Below are 21,795 nucleotides of genomic sequence, written 5' to 3' on the forward strand. Positions count from 1 at the left end.
CAGCGCCTCATCCAGCCGCCCCGGGGCCACGCAGGGTCGCAGGCAGGCCTAGCTGCAGAGGCAGACAGCAGGATAGCCAGGAGCCAGGCCCCCCCACACCCAGGGCTGAGCGGTGTCTGGGTTCTCAGGCGGGGCTGTGAGTCCCTGCTGTGTCTGCGCTTCAGTCTTTTGTGCCCCTCGTCGCTGCTATGAAAACCTTCGTTCTCCAGCAGGTAAAGTGACCTCGCCTCGCTGCCTCCCCAGGCCCCCGCCCGCCGCCTCGGGCCCTGCGGCGGGTGGGTGGGCTCCCATCGCCAGCGTGTCTCTAACCTTCCCTCCAGCCTCTTCCTTCCCCACATCCTCCACCCGCCACCCCCTGCGCTGGCTCACCGGTTCTGTACGCCTTTCTCTCTTCTGCCAGAGAGATGTTTCGGGGGCGGGGGGGGGGGTCTTCTGGCTCAGGAGAAGGACCTGGGCTTCTTGTTCTACCTTGGACGAGTGTATTTACTCTCTGTTAACTCTGGGCCCCGAACTCCCCTCCCAGGGTCAGGAGGAGGAGGGGCCCCCTGGGGGCGTGACGCCACCCGTTCCTGGTCTGGGGCTGGGACAGGGCTGAGGCCGGGGGACCGGCTTCCCTGCTCCGGCTGGGTGACAGCCCCGTGGGGCTGGGGCCGGGGGTCCAGTCTTGCCCCTGGGCTGTGACCTGTGTGTATCTTGCCTGACGCTCCCCATCACTCCCCCGGGTGCTGTCCTCGCCTGTCTCTCCTGCTCGGCGTCTCTGCTCCAGGGCCCTCTGACGCTCTCCCTCACACGGGCAGGCCTGGGCCTCTCCTGCCGTCAGGGAAGGAAACTCCCAAGTCTGGTGGGTTTAGTGTCCCGGCCCTGCTTCGTCCCGCCTCAGGAGCCTCCGCGTCGGGGCTGGGAGCGCAGGGCGCCTGCTGACTTGGCCGGAGGGTGGGGCTGGGCAGGGGGCTGAGCACTCCGGGTCCCAGCAAGGTGAGGCACAGGCTAGGAAACTGCTCTCCCGGCCGAAAGCTGGGCACGCCCGCGGTGGTCCTCGGGGGGGGGGCCAGGACCGGAGCAGCGACCAGCGGGGCGGAGCCAGCCTGCGCTGGGCTGGGGCGTTGCCCGCGGGGCGAGCTGCGGACCTCAGGGCGTCTGGGCCAGTGTCCCCTCGCTCCCAGGGGCTGGGCGAGGCCCGGAGGGGAAGGGGACGCTGTGCCGGGCGCCGCCGCCTGGGGGAGCGTGGTATCACTGCTCTTAAGTTTTGAACTTTCTTGTTTTGTCTCTTGCCCGTCCGGTTTTAGTTCCTGAAATTAAAGAAGTGGTGAGCCACAAGTACAAGACGCCAATGGTGAGTGTGCCGCCAGCCCCGCAAGCCGGTCTGCAGAGGGCTCCCAGGGCACTCCAGCAGGAGGGGGGCGGGCCTCGCAGGGCGCGGGGCGACGCAGTGGTCGAGGCGAGTGTGGTCTGGAGGCCAGAGGTGCCGCTGGGGCGGAGCGGGGCTGCTGGCCCGCTCCAGCCTCGCGGGGCCTCCAGCTGGAGGCCAGGAGCCCCCACTTGGCAGCCGTCCACTAGTGCGGATGGCGGAGCGCGCGCCCGCGGACGCTGACCCGGCTGGTTCTCTTCCCCCCAGGCCCACGAGATCTGCTACTCTGTACTGTGTCTCTTCTCATACGTGGCTGCGGCCCGCAGCAGCGAGGCGGACCTCCGGAGCCCGCCCCGGCCCGTCTCCAGCTGATGGCACGCCGAAGGCTGCCCCTCGCTGCTGCCCCGGCGCGACCTCCGCGGGCCTCTCGCCGCAGCTTAGAGGCGCTCCGTGTGTGTGTGTGTGTGTGTGTGTGTGTGTGTGTGTGTGTGTGTGTCCCAGTGTGTCCCACGGGGCTGAGCTAGTCTCTCCCTCCCCCCTCCCTCCCCCAGACCAGCCTGCTGTCCCCTCAGGGCTCAAGAGTGAGTGTGCGCGCGCGCCCCTGTCGGGCCAGTGGCTCCTGAGAACTCGAGAGGACACGCAATGCGAGCCCTCTGCCGTGTGCCGTTGAGACGTCTGTGTTGTGTTCTCGTCGGTGACGTCGTGGCTCTCCAGGGCAGACCCGGCAGCCCCGGGGAGCTGGGGGAGCCTCGGCTCGTCCCGCCGCCGGCGAGGGGTGGGTAGGGACGGGAGGGGTCGGGGGCGGCAGAGGCAGCGGACCGCCCTGCTCCCCGGGCAGTTCCCAGGTGGCAGCCGCTCTCACGGCCTCCCCCCACAGCTGGCCGCGCTGACCCCCTTTCGTTGCTGAGCGGAGGGTTCCCTGCGGCCTGCCCGCCTTGGCAGGAGACCCCTGGGGCCGCGGGCTGCCCCGCCCGGAGCCGGGTACGGTGGGGAAGGGCCAGTCCGGGCCTCACTCGTGTGTGAGGGCGGGCGAGCCTGGGAGTGGGCAGCAGAGGGACTATAAATATTTTGGCTCCATACTATTTATAGAAGTTGTACAGAGGTGTGAATGTGAAATAAATGTCCTGAACTCCCTGTGGGTTCCTGGCTGCCATGCATTCGGTGAGGCCCCTCAGCCCAGGTGCGAGGAGGGCCGCACTGGACTCCACAAAGGCAGTCGGGAGGTGAGGCCGTGCCTGCCCCACCTCGCCCTGCGGCCAGCTCCAAGGGGCGCCCCCCCAGGTGGCTGTGCTCCGAGTGCGCCACTAGAGGGAGCGGCCAAACTGGGCTTTGACAGGGAGCAGGCATTCAGTGGGGCCGGAAAGAGACCGAGGCCTGGGTCTCAGCTCCCAGGGCGGTGTTGGGACTGTGCCAGGGCCTGGAGACCGGGAGTGTCTGAGGTGGGGCAGGACTCCGAGAAGCACCCCTGGACCAGCCTCCTGGAACTTTTTTCCTACGGTGTGGAAAAACCCACTCTATCAGAGCACCTCTGAAAGCTGCTGGCTTCCCCCTCCCAAAAGGAAATCAGTGACGGGCTTCCAACTGCTGGTGGAAAAGGGGAAGCAGAGTAGGGCCCTGGCCCCCACACACCTTCCTGGTTCCCTGTCTTCTCCAGACAGGATCCCCTCTGCCCGTGCAACACAGCTATGGGTGGGCAGCAGGCTCTTTGCCTACTGGGACCCCAAAGCAGTTGGGACAGTTCCACCCCAGGCCTTATGGGCAAAGAAACACGGACGTCCATCACTACCCCTCACCAGGCTACCGTGACCTCGGTCACCAGGACAAAGACGGCAGAGCCTGGGGTTTCTGGCCCTTTTGCTGATGATACACTTTGCTCTGTCACAGCTCCTCAGTCTCCTCTACTGAAGGTCAGGGAGACCAAGTTCCTTCTATTCATGTTTTGAGAATTTAGGATCCTATGCTGGTCCTCAATTCATCCGGGAGAAAGAATACCTGCCTTCAGTTGGTTTTCAATGTAAATTTCCCCACGCTTCTTGTGAAAACAGGCACCTGGGACAGGAAGAGTCAGTTCTCAGTGGCCGCACCAATCTTTTATTGCCCTTACATGCTGAGAAAACGCGGCAGGCCAGAAAGGCCTGTCCCCAGCCGTCACTTCCAAAGCCCACACAAGGGTCTGAGGGCTTCCGCATGGAGTGCTGAGGTCAGAATGTGCCTGCTCGCCGTGACTATGCTGCCCTACGGGTGCCCCCCGTCCCGACTCCAGTGTACACACTTGCACACGTATCCAGCAGCAGGAAGGTGGCCTGTGCAGCTTCCTTCCAGGCTCCTGGCATACGGGCCGGCTCCAGCTGCACCTGTAGTGAGGTTCCCGTCTGAATGCGCTGGGCTGAAACCCTAAGAGCCTCCTGCAGCCCACTTCCTGGTGGCTGCCCCTGGACCAAGGGCGATCTGGAGCACCTACCTGGCCATCCGCAGGGAGCCAGCCCGGTCACTGAGGCACTGCGGGAGAGGAGGCGGCCATGCTGAACCTGTGCTGCCCCCTCCAGCACCACGTGTGGCCCCCGCCCCCGGGAAGGCTCAGCGAGCGGCTCTAGCACAAGTGCAGGGACCAGTCCCGCCCGCAAGTGCCAGTGCGCGCTCCGCCAGGGCGGCAGCTTGGGCCAGGGCGGCAGGGCAGAAGCCCAGCGTCCCCGGGGGCACCCGGCCTCGGCCCGGTGGCTCCTCACCTCGCACCTCCAGGCGGCACTCGCACTGGGCCTCGCCTTCTAAGTTGGTGGCTCTGCACACATAGACACCCCCATCAAAGGGGCAGGGCTTTCTGATCTCCAGTGTCAACACTCCCTGCTTGCTGAACATGCGGAAGCGGGCATCTTTGCCCAAGTCCAGGCCATTCTTGAACCAGGAAATCTTGGGCTGCACATGGGAGGGCGGGAGGGAGCTCTCAGGCTGAGGGACACCAGATGTTTCTCTCTCCTCTGAGCTCCCCCTGGAGTCCCAAACTACAGCCAAGGCTGAGGACAAACAGAGCCAGCAGGACCGTCTCAGCCCTGTTCACGGAGGGACCTGACCCCCAGGGGTGGCGAGGAAGCAGAGCCAGCCTGGGAGGAGCACTGCTGGAGGTGGGGGCCCCCAGGCCGCTCTCCTGGGTCGGCCCAGACCAGCGCCCGCAGGTCCATACCTTGGGGCTGCCCCGAACGGCGCAGCAGAGGGTCGCGTTATAGCCGGCGATGACCGACCGGTTCACCAGCGGGCGGGTGAAGCTGGGGGCCTCGGAGAAGTCCAGGGCCTTGTACTTGGGTGTCTCATACTTGATGCCTGTGGGGGTCAGAACTCAGCACCAGAGGGCGGCACCCAGCCAGGCTCGCCTCCTGGCCCCGCCCAGCACCTGGTCTGGGGATGAGCACCGGCTCCTTGGTGGTGGCGGCTCTGTCGCTGGGCCCCACTGTGTTGTGGCTGAAGACCCGGAAGTAGTAGCTGTTGCCGATGATGAGCTCCGACACGACGCAGTGGGTGCGGCGGTAATGCTCCAGGACAGTGAACCACTCCTGGAGGGGAGGGGAGGGCGGATTCCCTGAGCTGGGCCCTACTCGCTGCCAGGGCCTCTCTCGGGCACCCCTGTCGTCTGCACCTCACTGTGGAGGGAACCAGCGCAGAGAGGAGGAGGGTCCCGCCTAAGGGCATGGAAGGGCAGCTGGGCTCGGGCAGGGATGGGGCCCGGCCCCCAGGCTCACCATGGTCTTCGTGTCGGCCTTCTGAACCGTGTACCCCCAGAGTTCTGTGTTCCCGTCGTCTTGGGGCGGCTTCCACTCCAGAGCCACATTGAAGCCCCACGCCTCTGCAACCTGGATATCCTGGGGCGGACTTGGCTTGTCTGCAGGAGACAGACTCAGGTGGAAGCCCACGCCTCTGACAGCACAAGCAGGGGACGCCAGGCTCCAGGGGCCCCCTTGCCTGCCAGGACCTGGCCTGCCGTCCTCGGCAGGGGCTCTGGGCCTCCCAGAGGAGAGGCCCCAGGCCTGTAAGATGACAAGCGGCAGCCCCGTTCAGGGACTGGAGGGGCTTAGGCTCGGAGGGAAGCCCCGGGGCCACGCACCGACGACCTGCAGCACCAGCTGGGCCTTGTCCTCCATGTCCTCCACGCGCAGCGTCACCTGGTAGGTGCCCGAGTGGGCGCGGCACGCGGTCCGGATGAACAGGATGGTGTCGGTGGGGCTGTTGCGGATGCTGACCTCCTCGCCCGCCAGCAGCCGCCCCTCCTTGGTCCAGGTCACCTGAGGCCGGGGCTTGCCCTGCGGGGGAGCACAGCTCAGCTGCGAGCCTGGCCTGCCCTCCTGGCCCCTGTCCCCGCCTTGCTGAGGATGCCCGAGGGTGCCGGGACGGGAGCCAGCCCTACCTGGAAAGGAATGAGGAGGTTCACGGGCTCCCCAACCTTCTTCTGGATGGTCTGGCGAAGGTGTCTGGGCAGCTGCAGCCGAGGCCGCTCTGTGGGCACAGGAGAGCGGCTTGGCGGGGCCTGCAGGCCAGGAACGAGGCTGGAGAGCCACGGTTGGGCCCCCCTCTCCTCCCGCCACCCAGCCCCGGCCCCAAAGGTCACAGAGCTCCCGCCGCCACCGCCTCACACGGTGACACAGGCACGGACCAGGGGGTGAGGGGCTTATTTAAGGTCCAACGGCCAGTCAGTCACAGGCCAGGATGCTAATCTAGGCCTTCGCCTCAGTGCACCCTGCTGCTTCCTCTGTCAGCTCTAAGCAGCAGATCCTCAAGGATCCACTCTGCTGGTGACAGACTAATGGCAAGTGGATACCCCCAGGGGCCAACCTGACCCCTGAGCACGCGGAGAAGGCTGACCTGATGGAGCTGCGAGACCCACAGAACAGCTCGACAGTGATGGTGCAACGACCTACTACGCCTTCCCTGCTCCGAACCGGGAATGACATGGGCAGCCACGTGGGAGGCCCCGCCCCTCCCGCGCATGCAGGGGGGGGGGCGGTAGGGGGGCGGCCCGGCGTCTCTGGCAGGCTCTCCCCACCGCCCCCAGCTCGCTGCCTGAGGGGCACTCACGCAGCAGCTCCTGCACCGTGACTGCCTCCTTGGTGGTGATAGGGGGCCCGGACCCCGCCATGTTGTGCGCCCGCACGCGGAAGAGCATGCGGGCGCCCGTGGGCAAGTCCTTCACCAGCAGCGACGTGCGATCGATCAGGCCGGGCAGGGCGGACACCCACGCCGAGCCTGCGGGAGGGCGGAGGCGGCGGTGAGCGGGCAAGGCCAGCGGGGTCCGCACCCTGCCGTCCACCTCCCTGGTGGCTGATGGGCCCAGCAGGGGGACGGGGGCCAGCCTGGGGGCTGGGGGCGCCCTCACCAGAGCCCTCCCGGCAGTACTCCACGCTGTAGCCGTCCAGCCCTCCAGCTCCCACGCGCTCGGGGGGCCTCCACTTGAGGGAGACAGTGGTGTCGGAGACATCCTCCACCGCCAGGTGGGTGGGCTCGCTGGGCGGGCCTGGGCAGAGGGGAGGCAGACGGGGTCTGAGCGAGGCTGCACCAGTTGGCGAAGCTGAAGATCCAAGGAAACCCTCCCCCTTCCACTGGCCTTCAAGCACTCGAGAAATAACCCAGCTTCCTTAAAAGACATGTCTCTAGAGAGACTCAGAAACACACACACGCCCAAATGGCATCAGCAATTACCGAAGAAAGATCTAAAGAGACACTCAAAACACCAACATGCTTAGAAGGAGTCGCTTCTGTCAGACGGTGTAGGAGATGCTATAGATGTAATTAAAGGGAAAACTAGCCCAAAACATGGAAGTCTCCTGGCATTGTACAAGTGAGCTGAGAAAACTGAGTGAGTGAGTGAGTGAGGTCGCTCAGTCGTGTCCGACTCCGCGACCCCATGGACTGTAGCCCACCAGGCTCCTCCGTCCATGGGATTCTCCAGGCAAGAATACTGGAGTGGGCTGCCGTTTGTCAGTCCCTAAAGAGGGAGGCCTGAGCCCTTCTCCCCAGGGCATCTTCTTCCTGCCATCTCACTAAACTGTGCCCCTCCCTGTGTCTGCCCCACTACCACCAGCCACCCCGCCCCTAGACTCATGGGTCCTGACACCAACAGCGGTCCTCAAGAGTGCCACACCCTCGGGGGCTGCTCTACCTTCTCAACCCCCATTATACAGATGTGGAAACTGAGGCTCGGAGGAGACCATGACTCCAGACATTCCTCCTGGGGACTTCTCAACCCCCCATCACACAGATGTGAAAACTGAGGCTCGGGGGAGCCCATGACTCCAGATATTCCTCCTGGGGACAAAGGCGCTGGTTCTGCAACCCCATCTCTGGTTCCTGGTCCAAGGCCCTTTCCAGAGACAGACACCCATCACACCCTCAGCACCCCACTGCCCTCACCCCTTCCCTGGTTCACAAACCCCGGCTCAGAGAGTGGGGAACAGGGGAAAAGAACCATCTATGCCAGACGCTCCACCAGCATGGTCTCACTCCATCTTAAGAGCAGTTCTGTGAAGCAGACATTGTCATTACCCCCACTTCACAGATGCGAAAAGTGAGGCTGGAGAGGTGAGTCTCAGCTCCACCCCCTGCCAGCTGGGCTCCCCGAACAAGTCATTTACTTCTCAGAGCCTCCCTTTCTTCACCTGGGAGATGACGGGAGTGAGGGAAGACGAGGGGTGTGAATGCAGCCCACAGGGCAGCTGTGGTTACTGGGCCCTGGCTGGGGTGGCCCAGGGCAGGGCTGGGGGCACCCGCAGGCTCACCGATGGGCATGAAGGGCTGGGAGGCGGGGCTGGGCCTGGACATGCCCACTGCGTTGACTGCGTAGACCCGCATCTCGTAGATCACACCCTCGATCATGCGCTTCGCCTCGTGGCGCAGCTCCCGCAGCAGGTCAAAGTTCAGTCGCATCCAGCGGTAGCTCTTCTTCTTCTTGCGCTCCAGGATATAGCCTGGGGAGGGGAGGCGGGCGCGCTGGTCCGGCCTGCAGCCCAGCCCCCTGCCCCACGCGCCCTGCCCGGGGCTCAGGCCCATGCCCTCAGCTCACCCAGGACTGGCTGCCCGCCGTCGTAGGCTGGGGGCTCCCAGTGCACCGTGCACGAGTCCTCGCCCACCTTGCTGATCTCAGGGGCCGCGGGAGCATCCGGCACATCTGGGGAAGTAGACCCTCCTGCGCCCTGCCCAGCCAGGGCCAACGGCGCCCATCCCCTCACCACCCTAACCAACAGGCTCCCCCATGCCCCGGCACCCACTGCCATCTTTCCAGAATGCGGTTCTCATCAGGTCACCAGCCTGCACTCAGCCGGCCACGGCCCCCCACTTCCCGTGTGCCCCAGGTCCAAGTCCCAACCCGCTCTATGGGTCTGAGAGGGGCCCGCGACGTCCGTCGAGAGGCTAAACGACTGAACGGACAGGTCCTCCCTGGTTCCCCCTGCGCTCTCCCCTGGACCCCCGCCTCACCGATGACCTTGACCGTGAGGTTGACTTGGTCCTCCCCCACAGGGTTCTTCACCGTGACCACGTAGACACCCTCGTCCTCCTGCTCGGCCCCCTCCACGGTGAAGATGCTGCGGTCCTTGGTGGTCTCCACTCGGACCCGGCCCTCTGTCTCACACAGCAGCTGGCGGGGGAGGAGGAGTTGGGGGGGAGGGACACAAGTCAGACCGACCCCAGCGGTTCCTGCAGCCTCTGCAGCCGCCGACAGCCCTGAGATGGGCCTGGAGCTCAGCCCCGGCTCTGCTGGGGAGACGCAGCCTGAGTGGGAACTGCACTGTGCGAGCGTCTAATCCAAGACCCTTTCCCGCCACCTGCCCGGAGCACGACCCTCGCTGTGTCAGGGAACTTCAGGCAATCACCTGTCTGCTCCATCCTCAGGTTCCCTATCTGATCTACATGACCTCACACAATTACTGTGAGGATCTCAAAAGACCTCAGCTGGGCAGAGGAAGCAGCAGCATGTGGAGGAGGAAGAAAAGCCAGGAGCAGTGCCCCGGCCGCGACTCCGACTGAAAAGGGCCAGGGACCCACTCCCCCGCTGGGAGGAAGCACAGTCAAGGCGGGCTCAGGAAGACAAGAGCCGGGGAGCCCCCAAGTCCGGAGGACTTCCTGGGGTGTGGAGGGTGTGAGCATGTCTGTCTGGGGCCTGAGGGCCCCGCGGAGACCCTGCCTGGGGCAGGAACACGGCTGGCCAGATGGAGCGCCTTCACAGAGACCTCGCCTGAGCGCGGATACCACATGGACAGAAACTGACGGCAGGCAAACAAACCTCCTCCAGCCTCGCTCACCTTCTTGTCAAACACCCACTCGTCACCAGCACCCGACTCCTCTGACGCATCGGGGGCTGGACCTGCTGGGACCTTCTTCCCCTGGACACAGAACAGGAAGGAAGGAGGGAGGGAGGAGGAGGAAGGTCTGGTTCGGCCTGGAGGGAAACCGTGCCAAGCACCCCCAGTCCGTGTCTCTGCCCACCCTCTCGGCCAGCTGTAGGGCGTGCACAGGAGGGGTGGGGACCATGCTGGCCCCATGCACCCATTTTACAGATGGGGACGTGGGGGAGGGGTCCACAGTACCTTTGTGATGGTCTTCTGCCAAATCACAGTGGGAGCAGGGTCCCCAGAGATCGGGACGTCCAGGCGTAGCTTGTTCCCAGCCACCACCACAATGGTGTCCGGTACGCGGCCAGGGCAGTCCAGGTGGATCTTGGGAGGTTCTGGCAGGGAGATGGGACAGGTCAGAGAAAGAGGAAAAGGGCCCCAGGCCTTTGAAAGAAGGAAAAACTGGAAGAAGCACACGCCCCTGGGTGTTGGTTTATTTCCTGAATTTATCGAGGTACTGCTTAATAAGTACTGACAAACATATACACCTGTGTATCCACTGCCTGACCAACACCTAAATCATTGCCTTCTCCCCAGGAAGTTCCCAGGGAGGTTCATAACGTTGGGTCACCTAGGATAGCGTTTCTCAGATTGTGTTTGGGGGAACACCAGTGTCTTCCTAGAAAAAAAAAATTTCCATGGAAAATATTTAAGAAACCCTGGGTTAAACCAAGTTAGGTAGGACTTTTCAGAGCCTTTGACATGCCAATGCACTTTCTGAATCAAGCAGCAGTAGGACAGATGGTTCAGGGTTTCTCAAACTTACTGAACCCTGTTTGGAAAGCCCTGACCTAGAGCCTGCCTCAGCCTGGACGATTCTCCCGAAGTTAAAATCCTAAAATGCCTGACTACAGTTTAACCTAAAAGCAGGAGAGGTACTTCTAAAAGCAGAAAAGGTTTAATAATGAAACCCCACAACTGTGACGTCCTCTGCAAGCTCACGTGTACCACCTTAGGTCGTCATTCCTATCAGCCCATCGGGGAGCCACTTTGGGGTCCCTGTCTTAGAGGTGAGGAAACTGAGGCTGAGACAGACCGCAGCTGGCCCGTGGTCGGGAGTGGTAGAGCTGAGGCTGGGCCTCAGGCTGAGCCAGGTCCCGACTCCCGGCTCCTTGCTTCTCTAAGTGGAGGGGAGACCCTGGCGGGGTGGGGGAGGCAGGATGCAGGGGCCCAAGACTCACCCTGCCTAGGCACGAAGTCAATCTTGACCTCTGCAAGAGACGGAAGAGCAAGTGGCACCAGGGTGCAGGCTGGGCCCAGCAGCAGGGGCCCCTCTGCCCCTCAGCACCCGCTCACCCATGAAGTGGAGCTTGGCAGACAGGTTACAGGCGAAGCCTTCTGGCACAAAGCTGTAGTCCGCCTCGTCTGCAGGCGTGACGTCATCAATGGTCAGCTTGTGGACCCTACAGGGCAGTGGTGGCTCAAGGGACCCTGCTAGGCCACGCACCCCATGCCTCACCAAACAGCCCAGCCAGGGCTCCAGGGAGCCCCCACCCTGCCCTGGCTCAATGGTGTGCAGAAGTGTTTTCTTGGACTTCCCTCGTGATCCAGTGGTTAGGAGTTCACCTGCCAACGCAGGGGACATGGATTCGATCCCTTGTCCGGGTAGATCTCACATGCTGAGGAGCAACTAAAGCGATTGCACCTAGAGCTGGTCCTCCTCAAAACGAAAAACCACCGCAGTGAGAAGCCCGAGCGCTGCAACTCAAGGGAAGCCCCCGCTCGCCCCAGCTTGAGAGCGACGGTGCACAGCAGTGAGGACCCAGCTCAGCCAAAGAAATGGTTTTTTAAGTGCTGTCTTTCTCTGCTTTTGAATTTTTCTGCTCCCTTGCCTGCTTTCAGAGGTAGGCAGTGTAGACATGTCCCCTTGGCTGGGCCCTTGGAGACTGGGCAGGGGCCTGTCACATTAATCTCTGTGACCTTGGGCCCAGCACGGGCTGGCCCAGATACTCAGGGTATGAGTAAGAGAGTGGGAGACAGTGAGGGCCCCTGGCCAGAGCCGTGCCCCGCGGCGCCCTGCCCTGCCCTGGTCACAAGCTGGGGGTCCCAGCCTGCCTGTCTCACTGCTTCGTCTTTGTCTCTGACTTCCTCCTGTCTCTAGTGGACCCTCCTTTTCTGCATGTGTCTGCCTCTCCACACTTCTGTGTACCCCTTTTCCTGTCTGTCTCTGTCCTGACTGTGTGCCTGTCCCTTTCTGCTCCCCTCTCAATATTCGTCTCTAGCTCACTCTCAGTGCTAAGTATCTCTCTGCTCGTCTCTTTTTCTGTTTCAGTCTGTTTTTCTATGCGTCCGTCCCTCCCTCTGTGTCTCTATCTCAGCCTCTGGTTCTTGCTGTGTCTCTGCGAGCCTGTCCCTGGCACACCCTGCACACTCACCGCCCGATGTGCGACACCTTTATGCGGTTGTCAGGCACCAGCTCCTTTCCGTTCTTCAGCCACACGCCCCGCACGTTCTCATCTGACACCTCACACTTGAACACAGCCTGGTCCTTCGAACCCACCGTCAAGTCCGCGATGCTCTGGTACACCTCCAGCTTCTTCTCTGGGGGGCAGGGCAGAGCCAGTGAGCTGGGCAGGGTGTGTGTGGGTGGGAATCCCTGCGGAGATCTCGTGGGCTTGTGAAAACACACGAGTGCGTGCATGAGTGCAATGCCTGTGTGCCTGTGACGGCGCTGTGTACACAAGGAACCTGAGTGCGCCCGGGTGGGTGACGCTAACCAGGCCCATCTGAACCTCCCAAGGCTCTCCCGATGGTCACCCCAGCATCCCCATTTTACGGATGAGAAAGGGGAGGTTTGAGTTATTAAAGTGACATGTCCAGGACCATGCTGGACTCGATAATGGCTTTGCTCAATTCCCGTCCATGGCTGGGGGCCTCGGGGGCCCCCCAGGCCTCACCCTGCACGATGAGCTCAGCCAGAGCCTGGCCCCCGCTGGTGCGCAGCGCGTAGTGCCCGGCGTCCTCCAGGGTCGCCTCGTTGATGATCAGGTGGTGTTTCTGGCCGTCCTTCTTGAACCGGTACTTAAAGGTCTCCTCCCGGGTCAGCTCCACGCCATCCTTCAGCCTGGCCAGAGGGCGGGCAGCAGGTGCCAGGGCCCCCTCTGGGGACACCCCAGGCCCCCGGCCCTGCCCACGACCCCCTGCCGCTGCACTCACCATTTGACCTGCGCCCCCTCCTCAGACACTTCACACTCAAACTCCACACGCTGTCCCACCATCACCAGCTGGTCCTCCAGAGGCCGCGTGATCAGCACGGGGGGCTCTGTCAAGCAGAGGGAGCAAGATGGGCGGGCTGCTCTGTGGGGCCCCCGTCAGGGTCTCAGGGTCCCGGGCCCACCTTTGACGAAGAGCTCGGTGCTGCACTTCTCGCCGCCCACCACGCACTGGTAGGCCGCGTCGTCCGCCAGCGAGCACTGGCTGATGGTCAGCGTGCGCTTCGCGCCGATGGACTCGAAGATGTACCTGGGTAGGGCCGGGGTGGGGGCAGGAGACCCATGGACGCCCCGCCTGGGCCCTGGGTGCCCCTCAAACCCCCGTCGGGACCCCTGTGCCCCACCCCAAGACTTCCAGGAACCTTACTTGCTGTGGAGCAGAAGAGGCCAGTGGAGCACTCCCGATGGGAGGAGCGAGATCGAGAGAAAATGAGCAGGGAAAGAGCCGGGCAGAAAGAGAGACAGGGAATCAGAACCCAGAGAAATGGGGGGAGGGAGAGAGAGCTGGCCCGAGGGCAGGGGCAGAGAGAGAGGCGGGACAGCAGGGTTGGGGAGCAGCCCTCGCCCGCCCCAGCACCCCCAGGCCCCGCTCCCGCCCTCACCTGCCGCTCATCTGAATCTCCTGTCCGTTCTTAAGCCATTTGACCTCGGCGTCAGGGTCGGCCAGCTCCACCATCAGCCGGATCTTGTGGCCCTTGCTCACCTGGTAGGCTGGCTGCAGCTTCTTCTGAAAGGCTGAGCACCCCCACCCTCAGCCCCCTGCTCCCCAGGCTGGCCCAGGCCCGGTGGACAAGGTCCTGCCTCCCCACATCTCTCTCTGTGCCTCTGCTGTGGCTCTGTCTCTTTATCTCTGTCAGCTGCTTATCTGTCTTCCTTCCTTGGGGTCCACTTCACCTGCTCAGCTCAGGGCTAGGGTTCGGGGCTTCCAGAAAGGCCGGAGCTTGGCAGGAGAATGGGTGATGGGACAAATGGGCCTTCTCTTCCTCTCCAGTCTGTTTTTGCAGCAACCCCAGGTTCATGCCCTCCTTCTAGGCGCCTCTGCTGTCTCAACTTGGTTTCCAGGGCCTCCATGTCAAGCCCGTGATGGGGAAGGGCTGGCCTGAGCCCTCGCCTCTGACCCACCTGGGGTGGGGGCCGGGCGCGCTCACCTGCACCCACCTGTTCTGTTTGCCTATGAGGGGGCTTAACCAGGGTTTTCTCTTCCCGGGTTGGGGGCGGGGTGTCCTCTGGGCTAAACTGGCTTCTTCCCCTTCTGGGGGGCATGGGGAGAATCAAGCAGGCTACTTTTTTCACCAAGGGCGGGTAGGGGAGGAAGGGGTCTCCTGGCTTTGGCTGTGGAGAGAAGGGCTGGCCTGGACTCCGTCCTCTTCCTGTGGCGTCTCTGGGCTAACTTTGCCCTTTTCTTTTTCTGTACGACCATATGCCAACCCGGGCACCCTGGCTTTTTCCCCCCACTGAAGAGGACGTTCACCAAAAAGGTCCCTTCCTGGGTGCCTCTAAGTCAACCAGGACGCCGCTCGCTTTCCTGTGAGCGCGTCTGTGCGCCGTCGTGCGTGCACGACCCTGCGTCCACGCGCCGCTCTGCGTGCACGTGCCTGCGTCTACGCGCCGCCGTGCGTGCACCTGTGCGCAGGCTCTCATCCAGCCCTAGCTCTGCTCGGGAGGCTCACCTGTGCTTTTCTTCTCGTCCCGCTTTATGCCCTTGAGCCTCTTGAGCATGCCCCGCAGGTCGGTGACTCCGTGCTGGAAGGCGATGCGTTCGTACTCCGACGGGGGCGCCTGCCGCAGGATCTCCCACACGTCCTCCTCGGCGGGGGCCTCCAGCCTGCATCCACGTGGCGAGCCCTCAGGGCCCCCATGGCCAGGACAGAGTTGCCGTCCCTTTCCCTCCCCAAGCGGGAGCTGCCCCTGCCCCTCTGACCCTTCCCTTCTGGTGGGGCACCTTGAAATGGAGTGGATCCCGGGCCAGTTCCGGGGATCATGAGGCCTTAGGTGCTCAGTGTGGGGGACTGGGAGGGGCTCCTGGCTGAAGTAGGGATGATAAGGGTGGGGCGGGGGGGGGTGGCGGGCTTCCTGGGACACTCACCTCGGGGTCCGTAAACTGCTGCTCCAGGTAGGGCAGAAAGGCAGTGTACACATTAGAGGCGGAACAGAGAAGAACAAAGGTGACTCCATATTGAGTCCATGCCTTTAGCACTAACCCTTGTGCTCTGTTGCCTGTTCTTAGTCAAGCTGGCTCTGCACCCTTGTAAAAGCGTGTTGTCTATACCCTGAACCATAAAGTATATGATAGTCCATTCTCAAGGCTGTGTCTCCCTGGCTGGACCGTTAAAGGTATAGAACACTCTTCATTTGTATAGAGATAAAAAGTTACAAAAGATAACGATTGTCTTGTGGGATGTTTACAAGAACATTGTGACCAAATCTACCTGGAGGCTGCAAGAACAAAACATTCTACTAAGAAGTCTGCAATAACCAGCCATAGGCCCTCCCCCTTTCAGTAGAAGAGACCAGAATTCTATCTGGGGTAAGGTGGTTCTTTGGGACATCAGTCCACCATCTTCTTGGTTTGCTGGTTTGCTGAATAAAGTCGCTATTCTTTGCCCCAACAAGTTGTCCCTCGATTTACTGGCCTGTCATGCAGCACGCAGTACAAGTGTGGAGTCAGTAACAAAGGCACGGGTCATCCCTCCATGAACCACAGCGCGTGGGGCCTCACCTCCACTTTCCTCCCTGCACTCACACCATTCCTTTTACAGGGCCCCCGTGGCCTTGTTTATTCCTCCTCAGCTCTGATAGATGTGTCAGGAGAGCCGGAGGCTCAGAGACTCTCCCCAGTCAGTGGAGATCCTCGCCCAGGTCCTCGCCCAAGTCCTCACCCAGGTCAGTCTGATCTCCAGCCTTCTCATCTGTCACCTGCCCTGGTGGGGATCGCCCTGCTGCCCCCAAAGCACTTGACCCCAGTGCTCATTCTCTGGGCTGAAGCAGCACTGGCCGTAATGCAGGGTCCAAGAGAGGAGGGGACAGGACACAGAGGACACAAGTCAGTTGTGCTGGACGGGGCTAGGTGGGCAATTCCTGAGGCTTTGGAGCCTTCTCCCACTTCTGGGTCTCCAGAGCCTACTGAGAAGAGCTATCACAGACTCAAGTGTAGGCTGGTCATGGGAACAGTGTGGGGATGTTAGTTCACGGGGTGTAACCTCTGCTGAGCCCTCTGACGCTTCCCCGCACCTGGGCTGTTCCATCTGATGGACAAGGAAACCAGCTTAGAGAGGTGCACGACCTGCTTGGGGTCACGCAGCTGGAAAACCACAGGGCCGGACTTTGGGAGCTGCATGTTCCGGGAGCTGCTACCCTGGGGCTTACCTCTTCCTCAGCAGCGAGCTGAAGTCCAGAGTCCCAGCATCCTCGTGGCTGTCGCTACGGAGAGGAACCCCCAGTAAAGCCACAATAGAGCCAACTATTAATAGGAGGTGTTTGGGAGCAGGGGCTGGGGTGGGGGTGGGGGCGCAGTGAGAGAAAGGGACACTGACTGCACGGGGGCACCCTGCCCATCTCAGACCCCTGGGGTCGCCATACAGGTGGATAGGAAGGGGTACCTGATGCGCCGACCACCTCCAGCCAGGCTCCTGCGGGGGTAAGACTCAAGTTTTTCACCTGCCCGGGGAGTTTACTCTCTTCCACACCCATCCGTTTCAGTCTGGCCATTCACATTACCCCAAGCCCTGGTCCCTATGTTATGCCCCTGCTCTGACCCCCATATCAACCCCAGTCCTGGTGCCCCTGACATCCCTCCCCAGCCCTGGCCCTTCACATAATCCTGGCCCTGACCCCAAGGGGCCACAGACCCCAACACTGGCCTCCCCCACGGGCCCCGAGGAGAGAGGGCCACTCACGTGCGGCGGAAAGTTGATCGGAGGTCCACATCTCCGGAGCCAATGGCCTCTGGTTTCAAAGAGGGGGGATGAGAGTCAGGGGGGAAGGTTTTAGAGGGGGCCTGCCCTGGGATCTCCTGGTGTCACAGGCCTGCCCATCTGTGACCCCTTGACAGTGGGCATCTGTCCCAGGAACCTGCCTTCTGAGCCTTGCCCAGCCCGCATCAAGGAACCAGGGATGTGGTGCAGTTTATGTTCCCCAATACCTTCCACATTCATCTCCCTCTCATCTCTCTACTCACCCTTACCCTCTTCACTAGTGCCTAATCATCAGACATCAAGATGATAAAGACCCCAGATGAGATCTGAGCTCAAGCCCCACTCCAACCCTAAAAGCTCCGATGTATTTCTTGCATGCTCTGTGTGAATAGCACTGGGCGTGTGATCAGCGGGCGTATGGTCAGGCCTCAGCATCCCCCTTAGTACTGGGAAGTGGAGGCGGGTGTGGGGACTAGACCCATGGGGAGCCTGAACCCCACAGACGCCAGAGGGCCCCTCACCGTGGACAGTGAGGTTGAAGTTGCAGCTGTCAAATTTGTCCTTGGTGGACACCTCACAGCGGTAACCACCGGCAAAGGTGGCCTGGGCATCCGTGATGTGCAGCTCAAATAGGTAGACCTGTGGAGGTGAGGTGTCAGGGAAGGCTGGAGGCCAGGATACAAGGCCCTGCACCCTAAAGGAGACGGGGTGGCTGAGGACCACCGACCTTTTCACCCCTAGGGGCTTAAATGAATCCATTCAGTTTTGGATATCTAAAAACGGGGCCCCTTCTCAAGACGCATTGCCATCTGCTGGCACAGGGTGGTGATGAAATAGAAATCAAGGGTGGCTACAAGGCAAGGGGCATTCGCTTAGGATAAGGCATTTGGGGGGAATTTCCTGGCAATCCAATGGTTAGGACTCCATGCTTTCACTGCAATGGGCCCAGGTTGGATCCCCGATTAGGAATTCCACGAGCCACGCAGTTCAGCCCCCCCCAAAAAAGGCATTTTTGTTCAGGGCACTGCCCACACAACTGAACATGTCCACCTACCCTTCCAGAAGACCCCTTGCCTGGGCCAGGACTGTGGAAGAGTGGAAGGAGCAAAGGTTGGGAGTCAAAGCACAGCTTCTAGGCCTGGCTCTGAGTGACCTGGCACCACCAACAGCAACCTCTCAAGCTTTGGTTTCCTCATATGTGTAGAGAATTGTGGGTGCTCATCGAGGGCCCTGTGAGCCTTCCACCTGGGGCCTTTGCACCCTCACTGACTGGTGCCCCCCAGGCTTTATTATGCCCCTTGAGACTATCACAGCTTCCCTGGTGGCTCAGTGGTAAAGAATCCACCTGCCAACGCAGGAGACGTGGGTTTGATCCCTGGGTCGAGAAGATCCCCTGGAGGAGGAAATGGCAACCCACTCCAGTATTCTTGCCTGGGAAATCCCATGCACAGAGGAGTCTGGCGGGTTACAGTCCGTGGGGCCGCAAAGGTCGGACACGACTGAGCACACACGTGAGACTGTCACGCCTCTGAGCCCCCATGTTCTTCCGTGCCCCCCAGTAACCCTACTCTGAGCCTCCCCAAGCTTGCTGAGTGCCGCTGGCCCCCCAGCCAGCTTTGCAGGCTTTCCACGCCCCTTCTCTGCACCTCCTCTGTGGCTCGGGTCTTACAGTGCCCCCTGCCTCCCTGTGCCCCCCAGGCCTTCCGGGGGCTCCCCGCGGCCCCTCGCTGTGAGCCCCCCGTGACCCTGTGCCCGCGGGCCCCACCTTGCTGGTCCGATCGTAGCTATCACGCAGCTGCAGATGCTGCCCCACCTTGCTGCTCAGGTCCACCCACTTGCCCTTGAACCACTTGACCACGGGCGGTTTCAAGAGGCTGGCTCCGGCCACGCGGGCTGAGAAGGTGATGCTGCCACCTGCAGGAGAGGGGTGATCGTCTGGGCTTGGGGGGCGCCCTGTGCCTCCCTCCCCCACCTCACCCCGGGGGCAGCAGACCCACACTCACCCACGGTCACCTCGCCGTCCTGTGGCCTCATCACAAAGAGGCCGATGGGGTCATCAGGGGCACCAGGGCCCTCGGGGGCCGCTGAGCTGGTCCCTGTGGGCAGAGGAGTTTGAAACCTGCCCTGGGACACTGCCACCCACCAACCTGGCCTCCCTGCCCCGCTCCTCTCACCTTCGGGACTCGGGGAGCCTCCTTCCACCTCAGGGGCGGAGGTCGGGGCCTCTCCAGGGGCTCCAGGGGCCTCGGCGGGGGCGGGAGCAGGCACTGCCACAGGCTCCGCTTTCCCTGGAGGGGATCAGGTCCAGAATTGTGGAGCAGCTTCTAATCAGAGCCCCCTCCCCCCACACACACCGGTTCTCTTGTCCCTGGTCCTTCCCATCTTTGCGGGAAGTCAATTCAGCCTGCGTTTCACCTTCTCCCTGCCCTCACCAGCTGTCTGTCCCCTCATCTCAGAGGGTCAGCCTGAACATCTCTCCTCTCTTCCTCTAGGCTCGGATCTTGGTCCAGCCCGTCAGGTTGGGCTGGGGCTCGGCACACGCCCACAGGTTCGCGGGGCTTCCCTGCCAGCACACCCAGCCCACCAAGTTCCCATCCATGTGGGGGTGTCCAGCGGGAGGTCAGTGTTACGTCTGACTCATCTCTGAACTTCCCCCACCTCCGGAACGGCTCAGAAGGGCCGGGGAGCCTCGTGGGGACACTCAGAAAGGTCTCGCTACAGAAAACAGGAAAAGGCCACGGCAGGCTGAGGGCATACCCAGATCCAAGGCAAGAAACTGGGAGGACATCTCCTATGCCGTGACTGACGGAGAGCTGGAGGGGCTGCTCCAACTTCAGGGAAGGCCGGCCCGGCGCTTACCTGCGTCTATGACCTTGAGGTCAAACTTGACCTTGGAGGAGCCAGCGATGACCGCATAGGAGCCCTGGTCGGCTGGACCCACGTCCCGCACCGTCAGCGTGTGCCGCGTGCCCTCGGCTGCCAGGCCGTATTTGTCGCTGGCGCTGATGTCACTTCCCGCCCGCTGCCAGCGCACCTTCAGGCCTGCCCGCTCTGTCTCGGCCTCGAACACGGCAGGGCTGCCGGCGGCCACCTCTGCGGACCGTGGCTTCTTGCTGAAGGCAGAGACTGAGGGGCCAGTGGAGTTTGCAGGGGTCCCCTGGCTTGCCCCTGCACCCCACTCCTACATCCCCTCTTATTAAATAAGGTGATGAGCGCTTTAATGGATCACCTTGTTTAATGCTCCAACCGCTCTATGAGGTAGGTGCAGTTATTATCCCCAGAGGAGGGCTCCGAGGCTCAGAGAGGTTAAGTGACTTACCCAAGATCACACAGCCAGGAAATGGGAGAGCCAGGCCTGTGGTCCACCCACCATACAGGAATTTTGCTAGGTGTGTCCCTGAATAGCCCACCCTCTCTGCCTGTGGAAGCCCAGCCCCCACCAACTGGGGCCCTTGGCAAGGGGCCAGCACTCTGCCTACTTGGACGTGGCTAAAATTGTCCTCTAAGGGCCTGGGGCTGGGAATCAGCAAGTGAGATAAAGTTGGCTTGGGAGGGGGCTGGGGCTGGAGGGCTGATCCCCGACCTGGACAACCTTGGTAAGGCCAGGGCGGGGACTCCAGGCTGTGACTTTCTCTGCCCTTGGCGGTGGCTCGGGGACCTCTTGGCCACCCTCTCCCAGAGCAGAGGGCCTGCATCACCTCAGTGTGGGGGCCACGCCTGGTGTGGGGGCCACAGCGGCGCAGGCTGCTAAAGCAGAGACTCCCAGAACTGGATTGACCCACCGAAGCCCTCTTTGTACAGTTGGGGAAACCAAGACCCAGAGAGGGGAGGGGCCCATCCAAGATGTTCAGGGAGATTGCTGGCTCGAGTCTGGAGCCATCCTGGGGTGCCTCCTGCAGCAGCCTTTCCCCAAAAGGCAAGCCGGGACCTAACCTTGCTGCAGAAGATGGGGATGGAGGCAGGGAAGGGGCCCCCCGGCATCCTGACAGTGGGGCGATAGCCCTGGGGGCTTCCTGCCTTGGCTGTCTCCCCCTCTGGGCCCCTGACCCTGGTTTACCCTCACTCTCATCAAAACGATGAGAAGGAGAAAGTGAGAATCGAAAAAGAACCCAGGAGGACAGAGCCCCTGTCCTGGGAACCCCTCAGGAGCTCATTCCTGGGGCCACCCCCCAGCCGCGGGTGCCCCCGGCCCTCCCTGCCCCACACTCGGCCCCCAGCCCAGGCCTGGAGCTACCTGGCTTCTTCCCTGGCTCGGGCATCTCGAGAGAGGTCACAGCCGGAACCGAGCAGGCACGGCCACCCAAAGAGACTCTGAGCAGGGATCCGGTCCCCGACTATATAAGGGGCCGCCCCCTCTCCCGGCCCTCCTTATCTGCACCCTGCCTGGACACCTGCTAAATATAGACAAATTCCCGAGATCAAGGGCTCTCCAGGAGAATGTGTGGCCCTGGCTTTCTCCGCTGGCTCCAGCGCCTCCCCCACTAACCCAACAGGACAGATTCTGCCCCCCAACCCTCAGTGAACACAGAGGCACCCCAAGCCCCGTCCGTGTGTCCTTGTGACAGGCAAATTGTGCGGTGGGAGTGTGCGGGTCCCAGAACCCTGACGCTGTCGGGTCAGATGCATCCGTGTCGGGCGATGGTTACGTGCACAGACCCCGAGTCCCGGCTTCCCTCCTCTGTGTCCTTCTGCCCCCCACAACTGCCTCCACACCCCCACCCCGCCAAAGTCACAAAGAACATCAGCGCTACACAGGAAGAAGCAAATCACATGTGACCTACTGTGAGCAAGACCCATTATCAGGGAAGGTCATTTGTACCCCACCCCGCCATCGTCAGGAGAGAGGAATTCTATATACAAGCATTGTCCGTGTGGTCAAAACTTGCCATCCCTTTCAACGTAAATCCATTCTCTTCTGCCATTTTAACCATGTTTAAACTGCATCTCGTGTC

At 61.9% G+C, this 21,795-nt stretch overlaps 2 protein-coding genes across 29 annotated transcripts in view; one reads left to right on the forward strand and one right to left on the reverse strand.

Annotated features, from left to right (window-relative positions):
* Positions 1–2,482, forward strand: part of MADD (MAP kinase activating death domain) — a 39,658-nt gene extending 37,176 nt beyond the window's left edge. For 23 of the 27 annotated variants that reach the window (XM_043481291.1, XM_043481301.1, XM_043481302.1 and 20 more), the window contains 2 exons: positions 1,287–1,333; positions 1,616–1,776. In XM_043481291.1, the coding sequence (XP_043337226.1) occupies positions 1,287–1,310 (24 nt within the window). In that variant the 3' untranslated portion in view covers positions 1,311–1,333; positions 1,616–1,776. Of the gene's footprint in view, positions 1–1,286; positions 1,334–1,615; positions 1,811–1,832 lie in introns of those variants that run through there. The other 4 variants (XM_043481288.1, XM_043481289.1, XM_043481287.1 and 1 more) reach the window with 3 other exon arrangements.
* A 930-nt stretch (positions 2,483–3,412) lies between these two features.
* MYBPC3 (myosin binding protein C3) lies at positions 3,413–21,197 on the reverse strand. 2 transcript variants are annotated; one of them, XM_043481316.1, is made up of 34 exons: positions 21,078–21,197; positions 19,703–19,969; positions 19,018–19,131; positions 18,847–18,939; positions 18,609–18,757; positions 17,365–17,482; positions 16,826–16,874; positions 16,529–16,558; positions 16,296–16,349; positions 15,016–15,033; positions 14,600–14,754; positions 13,532–13,664; positions 13,297–13,299; positions 13,055–13,179; positions 12,874–12,979; positions 12,615–12,781; positions 12,093–12,258; positions 11,014–11,120; positions 10,899–10,928; positions 9,913–10,052; positions 9,628–9,708; positions 8,804–8,963; positions 8,391–8,495; positions 8,107–8,295; positions 6,708–6,845; positions 6,410–6,577; positions 5,742–5,830; positions 5,442–5,637; positions 5,080–5,219; positions 4,734–4,893; positions 4,527–4,663; positions 4,075–4,261; positions 3,810–3,847; positions 3,413–3,702 (listed from the first exon to the last, which is right to left on the reverse strand). In XM_043481316.1, the coding sequence occupies exons 1-33, from the start codon at positions 21,100–21,102 to the stop codon at positions 3,837–3,839; spliced, it is 3,810 nt and encodes a 1,269-aa protein (XP_043337251.1). In that variant the 5' UTR covers positions 21,103–21,197; the 3' UTR covers positions 3,413–3,702; positions 3,810–3,836. The 2 variants fall into 2 exon arrangements, with proteins under 2 accessions (XP_043337251.1, XP_043337250.1); XM_043481315.1 differs by having other exon boundaries at positions 18,847–19,131.
* Between the last annotated feature and the right edge of the window lie 598 nt (positions 21,198–21,795).

This window comes from Cervus canadensis, chromosome 11, assembly GCF_019320065.1.
Source record: "Cervus canadensis isolate Bull #8, Minnesota chromosome 11, ASM1932006v1, whole genome shotgun sequence".
Lineage (NCBI taxonomy): Eukaryota > Metazoa > Chordata > Mammalia > Artiodactyla > Cervidae > Cervus > Cervus canadensis.